This window comes from Echeneis naucrates, chromosome 4 (genome assembly GCF_900963305.1).
Source record: "Echeneis naucrates chromosome 4, fEcheNa1.1, whole genome shotgun sequence".
Lineage (NCBI taxonomy): Eukaryota > Metazoa > Chordata > Actinopteri > Carangiformes > Echeneidae > Echeneis > Echeneis naucrates.
The window spans coordinates 7,645,282-7,662,439 of NC_042514.1; the positions used below are offsets into that span (position 1 = coordinate 7,645,282).

Sequence of the window (17,158 nt, forward strand, 5' to 3'; positions counted from 1 at the left end):
GGTCAGTGAGAGGTTACAGTTTATAGTGAAAATGGAAATAAGTGGCATTAAGAGGTTGCTGACTAAAGTTAGTACCAGCTCATCAGTAATGTGACAATAAAGGTTAATCTAATTCATTAACATTCATTTCAACCAAAAGCAGGGACAACGTACATTTTAAAGCAGTGTTTTATTCTGCAGGTATAATGAAATTTCATTCATTACATGCTATAGATTGAGGTATGTTGCACTTTTGACAGTCAGCCAATTTTCATTTAAAAATTTTACCTTAAAATATGAGCTTTTTTTTCATGATGAATAATAAACTGTCCCTGTAATCATGTTAACTTAGTGCAGGAAAAAAGACAGCAGAAACGTCCAAAGAAGTGAGCTGTCAAACTTCAGTATTTTACATGGGAACTGGACCTTCAATTCCCCCCTTCTTAAAAAAAAAAAACCCCAGGGATCAATAAAGTCATTCTGATTCTCTCTGAGTTTTGTGCTCCTCACCAAACCTCCAGCTAACTCCTTCTGTTTATCTGGGTCAGCTTCAATCCTTGAAAGAAAAAAAAAAAACATTTGTAAATTAGAAAAAGAAACTGAGGCCATTCTTTGATTCACTCACTCCATTCCAGACACTGTGTGGGTGCAGATCCACAGATGTGTCGAGGCCTCCCGGCTCCAAACGGATTTGGCTAATCAGAGACGCATCTTAAGGGGCTGATTGGAAATGCTGTTGATCAAAAAAACTTTCTTCCTGATTAAAGACAAAATAAGAGTCAAATAAGACAACAGGGGACACACGGAGAGCAGAGCGATGGATAATGAGAGAACCAGGTCATGAATCATCTGCCCATTATGAGACAGAACACATTTTGTGTTTCTAAAAAGCACGTGAAACAAATGTATTACTTTTGTATAACTGCTGAAGCTTCCCTCACACTAAGATTTAAATTATTCTGTGTGAACTGGTCATTTTAAAGCGGAACCACAATCCTTTCCATTTCAGACGGTTAATACTAAATTGTTTGTAAATTGGACAAGGCCAGACCAAAAGTCAGACCTGAGCAGAAGAGAAAGGGACAGTTAATCAATTTTGCAGAGATTAGAAAAAAAGGGAACCCTCCAGTTGCAAAGAATAAATAAATTACACACATCCAGTAAACATTTGGTAGAATTCTTTTCCTCTAAAACTACAGTTAAGTTAAAGTTTAGCAAATTAAAGTGAACAGCTGTTTGAAATGCTCTAATTCTAACGTTTTCACATTATTATGCCTGAAAACAAACATAGTAAGAAATATACCTTGTCATTTATTTTTGGAGTTGTGCATGTTTCTTCAATTTTTAAATGTACCCAATCCAAAAAAATAATTTTAATCAGGGTGAAGTCTGATTTGTCTGCCTGAGATTGGTTTTATACCCTCCAGGTGCATTAGCAAGTGTTGTGATTGATTACCAGAGGATCAAAAACATTTTTTTTTCTTTTTCTGGCTTTATGGGATGACATGCAGCAGATGACACTGACTGGAAGTGAACCAGTGTCACAGACCAGGACCATGCTGCCTCCTGTTTATGGAGCACGTGCTCTACCCACTTTTCCCCAGTGCCCCAAAGCTCCGTTTTTAATATCCTCTTTGCACACATTGTATTTCATTTATTATGTATTTGGATCTGAAATTTAAAAATAAATGAAAAAGTAATAATCAAACGTTAGACAGCTCAGCTCAATGGCGTCGCTGAGTCACAGACTTTTCAACATCAAAAACTTTATTCAATGATTTTTCAGGCTTTAAGATCCAGGTTTGTTGTTTTTAGAGAGAATGACGCCTCTTTGAATAATTTGGATGCCAGTAAAGCCCAGCAGTCTGGATCATAAGTTATCAGAAAACCAATCAATGCAAAGCTTAGCAGTCTTGGCTCTTAACCCCTTCCTGACATCCTGACTATAATCCCATGCTGTCTTTTCTTGTTATTTTGATTGAGAAAAACAGAGCAGCAGAAGTAACGTGCATATCTGCATAACAGATTATTCTGGACAGTATAGAGATAATAACTTTTATTAAGGGACAACTATTCACATTTTTGGACAATCTCTTAAAAAGCACTGCATTGTGTAAATTCAGTAAATTCAAAGATTTCTTTTCCTCCAGCTCAGTAATCATTTGTGTTATTGTCTGACTTTTGATTCAGAAACAAACATGTCTTCCTCATCAGCCCCAGTAGGACTTTTACTCCCCATAATGTGCCAACTTATCCATTCAACATAGTAAACATTATACCTGCTAATCGTGAAGATGTCGGCCTTTGGACTGTGGTTACAACATTGGCATTTAGTGCAAAGTGACTTATTGTGTCTCAGTGTATCCTCCAACTCCTGGAAGTGTTATTTATCTTTGTATTCATGGCCAGATAAAGTGTGAAGGAAGTACTGTACTTTAGTTGAAGCTGTCAGGAACCTAACAAGGCAACTTCAGAGAATAACAGCAGGAAATACCAACCAGCTCATCACTTGATGCTGCTGTTCTTCTTCATATTACAAATTTCATTTGAACATGCTGCAAGAGCTTCACGCAATTATCAGATAATAGCTTTTGTTAGCTACTGACAGCCTGACAGCCTACTGTTGGTTTGTAGTGTCAGCTTCATAATCAAGGAAAAGAAAGACTAAAAGTAGAAACTAGAAGTATTGGTTGGAATTTCAATTTCCCTTTGCATTTACATTATTTAAAGTTGTTTTTTATTTATATATATATATATATATAATTTCAGTAAAGGCTGGATATTTTAAGACATTCTAGGGAAATAAAAGATCAGAGAACTCATCAACACGCAGCAGTGTCAAGAACAAGAAATATTGCGCTGTGTCCTAAAACTTTATAGGAAAAAATTGATCCACAGTGTTTTGATCCTACTGATCACATTTTGACATTTTTAATTTAAGACAGTTTTATCCAGAAATAAGTCCAAGTTCAGATCAATTCTTCAGTGAAAAAATGCTTTCAAATTCTTTTACAGTTCTACAAATTATGCGCTGGGGATCAAAACTGTACACATCATCGAAGCCCTATTTACGCAGTCTCACAACACTAATTTACTCTGGCATTTTATCAAAGCCAAAGGATACACAGTTTTGACAAGCAATTTCTATGTAAGATTCAAATCTAAAGAGTGTTATAACAGTATAACAAAAAAAGGCAAACATACAGGCTGAATATATATATTAAAAGCAAAACAGGAATGATTGGACCTAATTTCTGTCTGTGTAAACAGCAGCCTCAGATAATTCCCTGCTCTACCATTAGGAGAGGAACAATTTGGGGAATTCGCATATAGCTAATTCCATCATGCCGCTTACATGTCGTCAGCGTGCGGTCGCAGCTTCGTGGAGCCTTGAGGACCCAAGGTCACAGTGGCTATGTGACCAGTAATTGGGTCTACATGGAAATGGTCAGTTCTTTCTTCCTGACTGCTGTTTACAGACATGGCCTCAAAACTGGACTGATCTTGGCTCACTCTTAGCTTTCCCATCATTGCAGCGATGTCTTCCTGTCCCTTCTCTCCAGGGAAATGCCGATGCAGAGGCTCTGACTCATCTTCCATTGAGAATGGGGAATCAGACACATGCAGCACACGGGAAGCCTGAAGGTTTTGCAGAGACCGAGACTGAACTGTGAGAGAAAGATATTGAGAAAAGATTAGCAAGTTCACAGCACATGGACACACTGCTCTATTTTTCGGCATAGCTCTTTATAAACTTGGTCTAATCTTTATATTTTTACAAACTGAAATAAATCCTCGGCTGTGAGGCTCTGTGGGGGAGAACTGGTTCAGCTGTGCATGAGAATGAGGTTGTAACAAGCTCCTCTGCTGTGACAGAGAGGTTCTGGATGAGTTGGTGGGTGGGCGCAGCACAAACATATTTGCTGAAGATACTCACTCCTCACTGGACTGAAGTCTCCCTGGCTGACTTTCGTGTCAGAGAATGGCTTCAGGCTGGGAAACAGGATTAGGGAGAAGGAAAGCAGGAGCACCTGAGAATGTGATAGAAAGAAACAGAGGAAAAGATGTCAGTTAGCAAAAGGACAGTCACAATAAGTGGAAAATGTGTAATTCATGCTGCATTCAACTCAAAGACAGCAGATATTTGAAAATCTGTATAGTGGATCTGCTTTAGATTGCTATAGGAGAGAACAGTTAACTGAGTTAACGGTTGAGAATAAAGCTAGCTCATACATATAGATTTAAAATTACAATTTTTAGAGTTCTGGTCCACTTATGTTGCCTCAAGTCATTTTATTTTATTCCACTGTAGTGAGCAAAACCAATAAAGGGCTCCTGTTCAAATTGTACATTTCTCTCAATGTGTCTCATTGTGTCCTTTGGGATGTGTTGTCCATTGTGTACATATCCAGATAACTTGTTCTCAATGGCTAATCCAGCTGTTGTTGCTATTCTGTTTGCTATGAGGGAGAATTTTTATTTATTTATTTATGTATGTATTTACGTATTTCTTTATTTATTGTTTGATGAGTCATTTGGAAGTTTTGGACAGTTTGTTTATCTGCCTGGCACACACACAGAGAATGTCCCTACCAGTACACATGTCCCAGTCTGGGCTGGCTTATTAGATGTATTCATGACTAGAGCTTGCAGCCTGCGCAACTGTTCCATTAATGACCTGCAGAGAGGAGAAGGTACAAAAAGAGGAAGAGAGTATGTAAGATGAAGGGAGAAGGCAAAAGAATTGATGAATAAGACGCTTGTGGGAAAAAGGCCATTTTGAGTGATGAAATGTAATGCGTTTCCACATGATTACGGAGAAGAGGAAAGAAATGACTCACATGTTGCATTTCTCTAGCTTTGACACTTTCCTCTGCAGCTCCTGGTTGTGTGCATTGCAAGCAGCCATCCTAGAGGAGATGGCATACATGAGAGGAAAGACGAGAGAAAAGAGACAAGGTCAAAGCCCTCACTCCCAAAAAGAGACTGTGGAAAGTGATGTTTCAATACTAGATAGAAGTCATTAGTCTTTTCAAGACAATGGTGCCAATTTAATCAGAGTTTTGTTTTGAAAGGGAATGAAAGAGGGGCGTTTTAGTCTTTCCATGATTTACATGCATGAACGTTGGAGGATTTTGTCTCCAACCACAAGTACATATTGTACTATGCTAATACACTAGAACCTCACAATTTGAACCACAGCTGTTTACACCGATCAGTGTCCCATAAGGAAGGAGCTAACAATCAAACAAATCAAAGGGAGTTTAAGCAGTATGACACTAGTGGAATGAATCAGACTTCCACAGCATAAAGTGGCTGAGGGCTTCCTTTTAGAAAACTGGGGAAAAAATAAAGGAGAGCATATGAAATCTGTTGTCATTTCGCTTGTTACTGCTCTGTAAAATTTAGACTCATACCTGCTCTCCAGTCCATCAATATACTCCTTTTTCTTCTTTCGGCTCTCCTGTGCAGACTGCTTGTTGCGAATCTTCCGGCGTATTTTCTTCAGGATCCTTTCTTCATACTGATTGGCAGAAAGGGGAAGGCAACATTGTAATTTTAAGCCGCAACTAGATAACCCCGGGGGAACTTCAAATTGTTTTAAGTGAAAAAGGTATTGATAGTGATGTACCTTTGTGAGCGGTAGTTGGCTGGGGAGAGTCACCCCTTCCTTTGCTAAAAGCTTCTTCTCATCGTCATTCAGAATCAACTCTTGAATAGAGGGCTGGGATGGCTGTGGGGGCTGGTGGCGAGATACAAATATTAATATTTAAAACATCATCACTGTTTGATTAAATTTTCTCTTCGTCCCTACAGCTCTCCCTCCTCCCTCTTCACCACCCCACTCTCTCTCCCGTGAGCTTCTTGGGAAGTAGTTACATGAGTGCAGACTATCAGGCTTCCTTCATCACTCACATTTCATGACTACTTTAAAGTAATTGTGGTTTTGGAACCTAATCTATGTTCTGCCACTGTCTCCTCCATCTTATTAAACTTGGCTCTGAAGATGGGATCAATACCAGGAGGGTGCTGAGCTCCAACCCACTTTATACCTTTGAGTGTCACAGATAAACGTATTCGGCTTGTTGTGGCCCACTATATTTACTTGATGACCTCCACTTTCAGCAGCATTAGCTTGGCGAATTAAATGACTTCTACAAATGTCATTTAATGTGATGCTGCCAGGACTTTTTCTCAACATAATGGATTTTTCACACTTTAAAATAGTTAAAACTCAATGATAAAACAGCTAACAAAGTATTAGCAAGTGCCACAAAAATATCAACTTCAACAAAATTCTTATTTCTTCCTAGAATGATCAGAATAGAGTGCCGAGATTTCAACTAATCATTTGCATTTCCACAGTTCTGCTTCTTTGCACATCAATGATTTCAGTGTAAGTGTAATCACCCACTTTTAACAGAAACACAAGTTCACACATAAAGTAAACAATAGGGTCTGTGAGTCAGATATCCACAACCAGAAAACACTTACTGGCTCCGGTGTGCCGGACAGGAGCAGATCTTTGACAGTTAGCGGGAAGCCAGAAGGCAGCTGTGGTCTACATCCATCTGAAGGATATTCTGTAATCCTCGTCCTGCCTAATGGGAAGCTGGGCTCCCAGCCATCTGCACCCACATGGACACAAGGATAAACATAGCACACATGCAAACAAACATCAATAAGATATTCAATTCAAGGATGATTCTTTACATCCTTGGATAACATAAAAACTAACATGATATTTGGAGCCTGAATGGTGCTCAAATACTAGTTACACTGGTTGGGCTCCTTTTTTTTTTTTTTTTTTTAATCAGCAATTATGTCAGTGTCTTTTACTGTTTAAATACTCTTGTACTTTGTCTCAAGTAGTGTATGAAATCGGTCTTTATGATGTTGTTTGTATAGGTGATAAGATGAAATAAGAGCTCTGAGGATATTTTTGGAATTAGAAAATACCCTAGATGTATTCTTGGGTTAGGGTTATCCTTGAAGCTGAAATTTTGTTACGGATGTTTGGTACTCACTGAGGTCAATGGCAACGTTAGCTTCCAGGGCTGCCTTTGTTTGTGGCACCTTACTGAAGTACTGAGCGTCGCCTGGTGGGCTTTCTGGATGCTGTGGACTGTCCATCTGGTCTGAGGGAGGGTCCTCACTGATCCCACTGTCACTGGGAGATGGGGACCAGAGAGGCGAGCCTGACACAGAATCGCTTCCACTCAGGAGGGCATTGAGGAAATCATTATTGGCCGGCTCAGGCGGCAGCATCTGCTGGGTGACAACCCTAAATGCTATCATTAGTCTGTCTGTTTCAGTTGATGACATGAAGACAGATGGGACAGTCTTTTCATAACACAGATGGACTATGCCATGGGTGAACTATACAGTAGATAGAGACAGGTATTCGTTGCATGTAAACGGGACATTAGAGATTGCATGGTCTCACACACATTTAGGTCGTGCACAGGCCAGGTGTGATGGGCGTCACGGCATTCTGGCTCTTCATGACGGAGAATCCCATCGTTTTGATCAAACAGCCAGTCGAGAAGCTCAATACCATCGCATCCCTGAGATGAATTCATAACATTTAATGACAAACAGTAACTGTAAGGTTTCATACACCCCCAGAGCTGAGATACACACCGTACTGAACAATACGTTCTCCCTAATCTGTTATTGAGAAGACAGTTTTTATGAACACTTGTAAAAATTTTGTCATTTCTTACACTGTTTAAAAAAATTGCTTGTCTGTAGCTGTAAGGAGAATTAACATTTAAACCCGTTTTTAATTTCTTCTCAAGCCTGAACTTTGTTCTGTCGGACTTCCCCCACAACACATATCTGGCAAACTACATTGCAGTAAAAATAAATAAAAAAAATACGTTATTTACCTGATCTGGGTAGTGCTCCATAATGTGTTAGTACGGGACACCAAAGAGGCCACCAAAACAACAAAGATGCAGTCAAAATATCAGATTTGCTGTGTTGTCCAGTAGCTTTGTTCTTCCTAAAGAGTCTCCGCTGTGTCTCTCAGCTCTTCTCAGGTCCAAAGTTTACACTCCAACTCAACACACCCAGCCATCTAGCCTGCTTTGTCCCCATTGGCCAGGAGGAGATATAATGTGATTGGTAGTCAGTACACAACTCGGGAGCTTCACAAATTGGTCTATCTGGTCACAGACGAAAAGAAGTGGCCACCAAGATGTAAAACTTCAGAAAGGTCAAAGTCTGTTGCTTCTTTTCTTTTTATTTTTTAGATAGCCTATTGACACAAGGATAGCTCTGACCTTTGGCATATATTCATAACCCAATAAACATACAATGGTCATGTTATTAAAAAAAAAAGACAAAACAGTCAAGACCAATGTTTTTAAAAAGTAAGAATGGTAAGTCAAGTTTAATTTTATAGTGTTTACAAATGCAAAACCACAAAGTGCTTTTGATTATTTGAAAAAATTCTAAGGGAACAGTGATTCAGAGGGGTTAACCAAGAGCCACTCCGAATTAAATGTTTTCAGTACCTTCAAAAAGATGTTACAGGAGTCAAAGGGTTGCAATGATAAGGAACAGGCAGTCCATAAATTGGTGCATCACGCTAAAAAGTTTGGTCACCTCTAAAAAGACTAAAAGTCCAAATGGCCATTTAAGGTCAGCACTGTCTGACTATGAAAGGCTCTAAAAGTTTAAATGGATGGAGATTTAATAGGAAGCCAGTACAGAGAGAATAAAGCTGGTGTAGCAGGCAATCTGTTATTTTCTGTTTAAGTAGTTGTAGCTTGGATAGTTTGATTCAAACTAATAAAAAAGATGCCAATAGTTATTGCAATAGTTATTGCAATTATTTGTACAATAAAGCAAATAAATGCTCATAGTTTACATATACTGTAGGATTGTTATGACAGTATATTTGTAGAGTAAGAGGGAGTAAGACAAAGCTTCCTGGTGCGTCTTCCATTGTTGATTTACGGTCCACGCACTTGTTTGAAAGTGTAATTATTTTCTTTACCCAAGCTTAAAGCCTGTAGTACACGTGCTTTCAACATGAAGCTACACAGCCAACAGCCAGTATTTCTACAAAACTCAGCAGCTGACTCAAGCTAAATATTTACTGTATGGCAGACATCAAAGTGGTACATTTCATTTCATTTCAACAATCAGCAACCAAATCAGTAAACACCCCTCGCAAAATGTCAACCACCAATATCTGAAACTCCCTCTCTAAGCCTGTTCCCCTCCGCTCCAAATGAATTCCTGGGAGAATTGTTGTCCTGGTCAAGATTAAGTGTAAAAAATAAAATATCTTCTTGATCTTCCCTGTGAGGCACAAAATATTTCAGATTTGCTGCTTTCGCCATTCCATCAAAATCTCACCCTCACATCCTCTCTGATCTCATTTCCAGGTCGAAGGTGCAATGAGGTCACAACCAGTAACCACCATATTATCAGTTACTGATGCCATTTATTACAGCTGGAAATGTATTTGATTTGGCAGCACAGATTTCATGTTGGGGCAGCTCATAAAGAAAAAAAAATCTGAGGTGAATATGAAGTATGACCATAATGTATCAATCATTCTGTGTTTGACTAAGCAGGCCATGAACAGATGGAACCAGTGGAGCTGAGCAGTCACAGTTAACACACAACACACAAATGTCTCAAAAAACATCATCAGACCTGAATACAATACCAGTTACAACAGTGTAATCTAAATGTAGAGCAAAATGATTTTTAATTGTGTTAGTTTAAGTAATAAAATCTAGCCACCACAACCTCTCTTACAATTTAATGTAATGGTCAAAATTTACTGTTTACATTTTGTCATTAGTAACAAGTAAAAAAACACAATATAATTAGTGATTCAAAGCTTCCTGTGTACTGTGTTCCAGACTCAACATGATTTTTGCCATCTTTAATTAAACAAATTTGTGGATAAACATACTATTTTGTGACAAACACTGTTGTCTGCTATATTTAGAATCATGGAGAGCTTATATCTGACTGCTTGATGATGAAAACAAAACCATGTGAAGTAATAAAGAAAATCGATGTGACACATCATGACACATTATGATGATATTTACTTGAACCAAATTGAGAATCATTGATTTGATGTAATCAAAATGGATTGTGAGATCGGTGAAGCTTCACAACTCTTCTGTTAGGTCAATTTGAGTTTGTTTTTGTTACTACTATAGCCTGAATGTAGTGCTATTTATCTCATCCTTTATGGCCCCAGAACTTTGTAGATTTTTTTTTTTTTTTTTTTAGTTTGCTCATTTCTGAGAGAATAAAACGAATTATCTTCTATAGTCATCCATGACTTCTTGTAACTTTCATCTCTGCCCCTTAGGAATGTTAGCTGTCATCAGAGTGCCAGGACTAGTCTATCGGTTTTCATAAAACAAGCATTACTTAATCATTATTGCGTTGTTATCAAATGGTGTATGGTTCCAAAGTCTAAAAGCTCTGAAGGTCTAATTACTTCACCTTCCTCAAAGTCGGAGAAACTCCATGAAAAGAGGGTTACCAAACGAACACTAAGTTATGTACTGAAGAAACTTCTAAGTTTGTGTCTTGTGGCTTTAACTTTGTTCTTGTTATCAGTAGTACCGTCAGATAGAGGCAGACATGTTTTATGTCCCACCAGTGTGTCTACCACTTATCTCTTACTTTGTGTGTGTGTGTGCGCGTGCGTGCACTGGTTACTAACTCGAGTAATTTATAACCTCAATCAATCTTAGATAGATTTGTTTATAATCAAATGTGAGAGAAATAACTTCAATGATATCTTTAGATATATGTTCGTTCGAGACATCGTTTATTGTTTTCACAACTTTACAATGATGCTGTAATTGTTCAAAAGTTTATGCAAAGTCAAGTATGTAGTGTATCAATTTGTGGGCGTCAGAGGTGGAAAGTAACGCAGTAAATTTACTTGCGTGCTGTGCTTAAGTACAGTTTTTTAGTATCTGTACTTTACTTGAGTATTATTTTTGGTGGATACTTTTACTTTCACTTCACTACATCTGAAGGACAAATATTGTACTTTTTACTCCACTACATTTCTATTGATGCTCTCGTTGCTCACTACTTTTGTGATAGTCTAACATTTGTTGTTTTTAATTGTAATTGTTTTTGTAACACACACCCACACACACACCTCTGTGCGTGTTCCAGGTAAGAACATGGCCAAGATGTATAATGTTCAACCTACCTGGATTATTTCTCCATAACGATTGGCTCATTCTACATTGTACATCGTGGCCATATTGTTATCTGGAACACACACACACCTCTTGCATTCAGATGATCGCATATTAGCTGTAGCCAGAGTTTGGATGTCTTCTGTGGACATCACTGACAACAACACAGTCCAACTCCTCATCCCTCACAGCTGAATACAGGTCTGTCTTTCTGCACAAAAAACATTAACAACGAGTAATGTCCCGGTTGTGTGTGTTGCTGTTTCTGAAGCGGAGTACTTCAGAAATAACGCCAACAACTTGAATAAATTCCTCTTCACTCTCTGTTACCTGACTGCAGCTGCAGTCCTCTCCTCTCTGTCTCTTCCTTTCTGATGGAGCTACCAAACTCAGCTGTTTCTGTCAAAGATAACATTTTGTGTCAGGCTTTAATACAAGCTAGGCTAATGGACGTTAGCATTAGAGCTGGACAGTTAGCATACGTTACAAGCTAACTGCACTGTTTCTTACCTTGTGCTATGTTTCTCGTCCCAGTTTCACCGTCAGCACCTCTTTTAAATATTTATTTAGAAAATATCTTAACACTTTATTGTCTTATTCTCTTTTCTTTTCCTTTCTGATCACCGGACTACCGAACCTCAGACGACAGAGAACAGCCTGGCATAGCAACAGTAACCAAGGGGGGCGGGTCTTAGCAAAGGCTCGGGGGGCCAAACCATTCGTTTGGGGGGGGGGGTACAATTTGGAAGAAAAAAAATAAGAAGCTCATTTAACTCAAATGTTCCACAATCTTTTCAACAAAGAGGCATATTTTGAGAAATGTTGAAAAATTATTCCATAATTTAATGAGGGCATAGTTCTGGGTCCCCCTCTATCCTGGGCCCGGGACAGCAGACCCGTTTCCCCCCCACTGAATTTCGATGGGTGAGTTTGATAGATAAAATAAATTCTTGAAGGCTGCAACAGGACAAATAATTAATTAAATCGTGAAATAATTACAAAAGTTTTTATATTTTTATATTTAATGAACTGGTATATTAAATTTCATTTATATCCCAAACTAGGAAACAGAAATATTGAAAAAAAAATATTTTTATCATAAATATAACATATATGATAGATATCTACTTTATTTATCCTGATGGAAATTCACTTACATGCATCACTCACACAGCAGACAAACAATAATCCGACTCTGGGTCTTCTGTCCTGAAGCTCTCGTTCACTTGTCCCATGGCCGCTGCTCAGTGTGACCGGCCTGAGCATTCCTCTTTAAGCAGGTGGCCTTGTGGGTAATGTGTGACGTAGTCAGCACGTAGCCATGTTGTGTTGTGTGTACATGTGTAGTGAGCTGTAGCTGCTGTAAACTTTATAGTCTGTGTGATGAAGCTCATAAAAGTCCTGTGTTGTGACGTTGAAGGAAGAAAGAATAAAGCTGGTCCATGTGTTCACCTACTCCGCCTCTCCTCTTAGCTAGGACTGCTAGTTACCCTGGTTACCAGCATCAATGAACCAAGCTCAGGTGAAACAGACTTACCTTTATAGCTAGCTACACTAGCATTAGCTGAGCTAGCTAAAGTGCGGAGCCGCGACTATAGCTCACTAATTCTCGCCTCCATTTTTGCTGTCATCCTGAATCTATGACAAGAAGCACAACCGGCAGAGACCGGATCCCTCCACAGACCGGTTGTTGTAGGGCCTCTTTAACTGAAGGTGTGATTGAGCTATAAACATGTCTGTAGCAGAATTGCATCAGTGTATTGTATAATGACAACAAAGCTGTGTTTCCTGAGGTATTTTTTTATACTGTTATTAATTTTTTTTTCTTAATTAAGTTTTTTTTTAAGCAAATATTTTTGTACTTTTACTTAAATAATATTTTGATGAAGCCACTTTTACTTGTATTGGAGTAATATTTGACAAGAAGTATCTGTACTTTTGCTCAAGTGGTCCAAGACGTCCTCTGGTGGGTGTGGAGTGATGCTGGGCTGTGCCATGCACATGCTTCGCCATGCCATCAACCTGTAAGGTCAGTGGTCTGACAGCTGGGCAAAATATTAATTTGAAGGTGTCTGGAGGGATGTAGTCTGGCACTTGTCTTCACCATTAATTCAACTTTTTTTTTCTTTAACTGATTCATTTATGTCAAACCTTGTGGGATGGCCTTGTGATGGATGGTCACTCACCTTCTGCAGTGATGAATTATGTGACCAAGTGCTCTGGCAGTGCCTTTAGCTGATGAGTTAAATTTACATTTGACATGACATTATCAAATCGCCATTTGAATGCTTCTTGTTAGGTTTCATACTCCTGAAATCTGAATGAGGGTTAACAAAGGACAGCATATTCCTAGATGAAGGGACAGTGGAGTATGTTAATGAGCCTCTCAAGACAGCAACACACTGAGATTTATGGACACAGAAGGCCAAATGTTAATCATTAGAGTAAATGCCAGCCTCAGAAGAACTGTTGCTCTGTGAGACCACCCAGGTGGCATGTCAAATTCTAAACAACAACCCCAGTGAACACTGATTTCCAATGAAGAAAACTAAGATGTACAAACAATACGTATTATGATCCAGCTATGGGAACAGTAGCCTGGTTGCCAGATGTTGAAATGTGTTCATTAAAAAAATGTTGTGCATACATTAATACTAAAGCTATGTCCCAGTTCAAGGTCTGCATTCTTCCAAGGGTGAATTCAAAGGCTGATTATGTCACAGCTCTGTGCAAAGGTTTTCCTGATGTGCAGGCGTTGTAAGATGAAGCCCACAAATTCCACAGAAAATTAAGTAGAAAGTAAAAGAATAGTGAGAATTCTTTCACTTGCTGCAATAGCACCCAATAGAATGCATACTTACACTGGGCCAAGGCCAAACACAAGCCCGACATACATCTGTAGGTGCTGTGATTTATTTTTTCATAAAATTACCATTTCAAGTAGTCAAGATTTATGGAAAAAACACAATTTGTGGTGTAAATTGGTTTTAAGCTCCTGCTGACAAACCAATAATAACAACAAAAAAAATCATATGAATGGAACCTGACAGCCTGTAAATGACAAACTGTATGGGTCCATGTACTGAATGAGTATTCCTTATGAATGGATATTTGCAAATGACGTGTGCTAGTTGCATTAGGATAGTGCAGTTTTCATGAAACATTGGTTGATGATCAGCATGTTTTTGAATGGTGAAATGAATCGATTCTCAGCTCAAGTCGTTTTTTTGGTAGTTTGGGATGAATGTATTTTTTGTAAAAGAAGATGGATAGCTGGTTGTTAGTGAGGAGACTGGGAGGATGCATAGACAGCCCTCACTGTCAGGCCAGGACTCGACTCGGGAATCAGATACAGTGACCAGTTCAAGGCAGATGCCGACTTTATTTAACTCACACAGAGAATTCAAAATCACTCCAGTCAGAGGCAGACAAAAACGTGATCACAGAAATTGCTCCAAGTGGAGGCAAGCAAAAACCAAAAAGAAAGGTGGAAACGCTCGGTGATCAGAAGAAACAATCAGACAGGAACACGTGAGGAAGGGCAAGTGACCTGAAACAAGAGGAAAGTTAATTTTCAAAATAAAACAGAAAGTCACAGAACAAAACAAAACACCAAAGTTTTTCTCACTTCACAGATTTGTTTTAGCTGCTCTCCAGCTTTATCTGACCTCCCTCCCTGGGAGACTGACAGAATACAAAATAAGAAAACCATTGGAACAGGAACATCACACACCACAGCTGTGTCCTGTGGCAACGTGTTTTTTCTTTCTTTTTTTTTTAACCATATTCACATCCATAGTACTGACTGTTATGTCACTGGTCTGGGGGAAGCCTCGACACAGAATGCTTTAAGCCCCCTCTCTTCCCACTCCCAAGAATGGCCAGCCAGAGAGAAGCACAATTCACATGTAGCATATTTATTTTTAAGACTCAAACTAAATACAACTAAAGATAAACCCTAAGCTTACCTACTTGATAAATAAAAAGACAAAACAAAAGACCTGAAATTAACCTACCTCCTAGTTTGAAAACAGGAAAAAGGGAGCATAGAAGGAATCATCTTCTCACTCCTACATACTGCTACTATGAGAAATGTAATGATGATTTCACATATTTACATTATATAAAGCTCTCACAAAACATGGGGGGGCATTCTCAGATGGAGATTATCAGGTGGAGCCTAACCAATCAGCTGGCAGCACACAGGAAAAGGCCACCTGCAAATCCAACATACTCACACACTCTGATGTGAACACAGGCCACATCAGTTACATGGTAGAAGTGTACCATGTCTTGTCTTGGCCTGCTGACAAAGACAAACAGCACACACGGAGGGAAAACAAACACTCAGATTGGATTGACATCAAACCCGAACCCTAATCATTCAGGTTAGGTTATATTGTCCTCAATATGTGAACAAATCACAAAGTAAGAATGTCAAAGAAAGAATCAAATAAAAGTCTGTGTTCTCACAGTTGTCTTATATAAAATGATTTTTCATAATTTTTAGCAATTAAATAATACTTCTTTTTGTGTTATTCTGAAAGTAAATCATCAAGTTTATTAGTGTCATGGATTGAGTTTTCTATGTTTGTGTTGGTCACATCCTGTTTTATTTTGAAAGTCTCATCTGCCCTTTGTGTCAGAAAGTTACGTCCTGGTCTTGTTCTGTTTCCCTGTTCTTGCTTGCATTCCCTGTCCTAATGTGGTTCACCTGTATCTTCTTTAGTTCAGGGTGTAAGTCTTGTTTTCAGTCCAGTCTTTGTCTGATTCCTGTCTTTGGCTGTTGTCTGTTGTCGTCTCGTTGCCCTTGATCCATGTTCACAGCCTTAGACACACTTTTAAGTTTTTGTTTTTTTAATTAAAAACGTTTATTTTTCACCACCACCCCGCTCTGCGCCTCCTACATTTGAGTTCTCACCCCCACTCGCTTGACAATTAGTAAATGAATCAGGGAAACATTTGTATGCAATTTTTATTATTTTTATTTTATTTTGTTGAATACTATTAATAAACTATGAATAACATATAATAACATGTTTACACTGTGGAAGAAAAGAGGAGTGAACCCCGGATAGGACTATCACAGGGCTGACATATAGAGACGTACATTGACAAACAAACATTCACACTTAGATCTATGGGCATTTTAGAGTCACCAATGACAGACATGCATGTCTTTGGACTTTGGGAGGAAGCCACACAAGCACAGGAAAATGTGCACCGAAACAAACTAATGACATTCTTCCTGTGGGGCAACAGCACTGACCTGCTCAGATGTAGAGATGCAGGTTCCAATCTCACTGTGTACGGTGTCAGTAGTAAACTGCTGTCTTCTTTGCTGCTGATGAGAGACCTTGAAATTTCAGGCATTAGGACCACATTGGACTGCGTTGTATCTTTAGGTGGTGTCATTTTTTTTTAATTAAGGGAGAAACTGGAGCACCCAGAGAAAACCCAAATACGCAGACATGATGAGATCCAAAAATCTGAGACCACGCTATGATCTCAGGCCACACTGTGTAATTGTCTCTCTTTATTCGATAACATCTACTCTCTGACATAGTAACTTTGAGAACATCCTTGAAAAGAATCTACAGGCCCGATTGAAAAATTTACGCTTGGTTTTAACTTCGACAAATCCCTCAGTCTCAACCCCTTTGTCTTTGTTGTCCCCTTCCCCATCAACATTTTGACAAATATCTGAGGTAGAGGTTGCCTTGGTAATGGTTTGTGGCTTCACAACAGTCTTTGGTCTTTTCTCTTTGTTAGTAGACACTTTTGCAGCTTTATCATGGTTGTTGGTCTCGTTGGCTTTATCATCACATGATGGCAAATGAGAACTGAGGTTTGCATCAGCAGGAGAGTGTTTGGTGAAGATGAACGCGTGTTCCAGTGCTTGGATGGGAGTAAGTCTTTCTTCAGGTTCTACGTGCAGCATCTGTTTAAGGAAGCTTAAAAAGACATCTGTGTCC

General features: G+C 38.9%; 1 protein-coding gene across 1 annotated transcript; it reads right to left on the reverse strand.

Moving 5' to 3' along the window:
* Window positions 1–3,330: 3,330 nt before the first annotated feature.
* creb3l3a (cAMP responsive element binding protein 3-like 3a) lies at window positions 3,331–7,892 on the reverse strand. Its single transcript, XM_029500803.1, has 10 exons — window positions 7,872–7,892; window positions 7,431–7,547; window positions 7,008–7,251; window positions 6,475–6,608; window positions 5,612–5,722; window positions 5,397–5,503; window positions 4,821–4,889; window positions 4,573–4,657; window positions 3,917–4,010; window positions 3,331–3,647 (listed from the first exon to the last, which is right to left on the reverse strand). The coding sequence occupies exons 1-10, from the start codon at window positions 7,890–7,892 to the stop codon at window positions 3,331–3,333; spliced, it is 1,299 nt and encodes a 432-aa protein (XP_029356663.1).
* Between the last annotated feature and the right edge of the window lie 9,266 nt (window positions 7,893–17,158).

Bases quoted from the DNA above. Each gene is read 5' to 3' on its own strand.
- creb3l3a (XM_029500803.1), bottom strand. From the start codon at position 7,892: ATGGAGCACTACCCAGATCAG. The intron at 7,252-7,430 runs GTGTGTGAGACC...GTTGTCACCCAG, and splicing joins GGCCTGTGCACGACCTAAAT to CAGATGCTGCCGCCTGAGCC. The intron at 3,648-3,916 runs GTGAGTATCTTC...TTTCTCTCACAG, and splicing joins AGACTTCAGTCCAGTGAGGA to TTCAGTCTCGGTCTCTGCAA.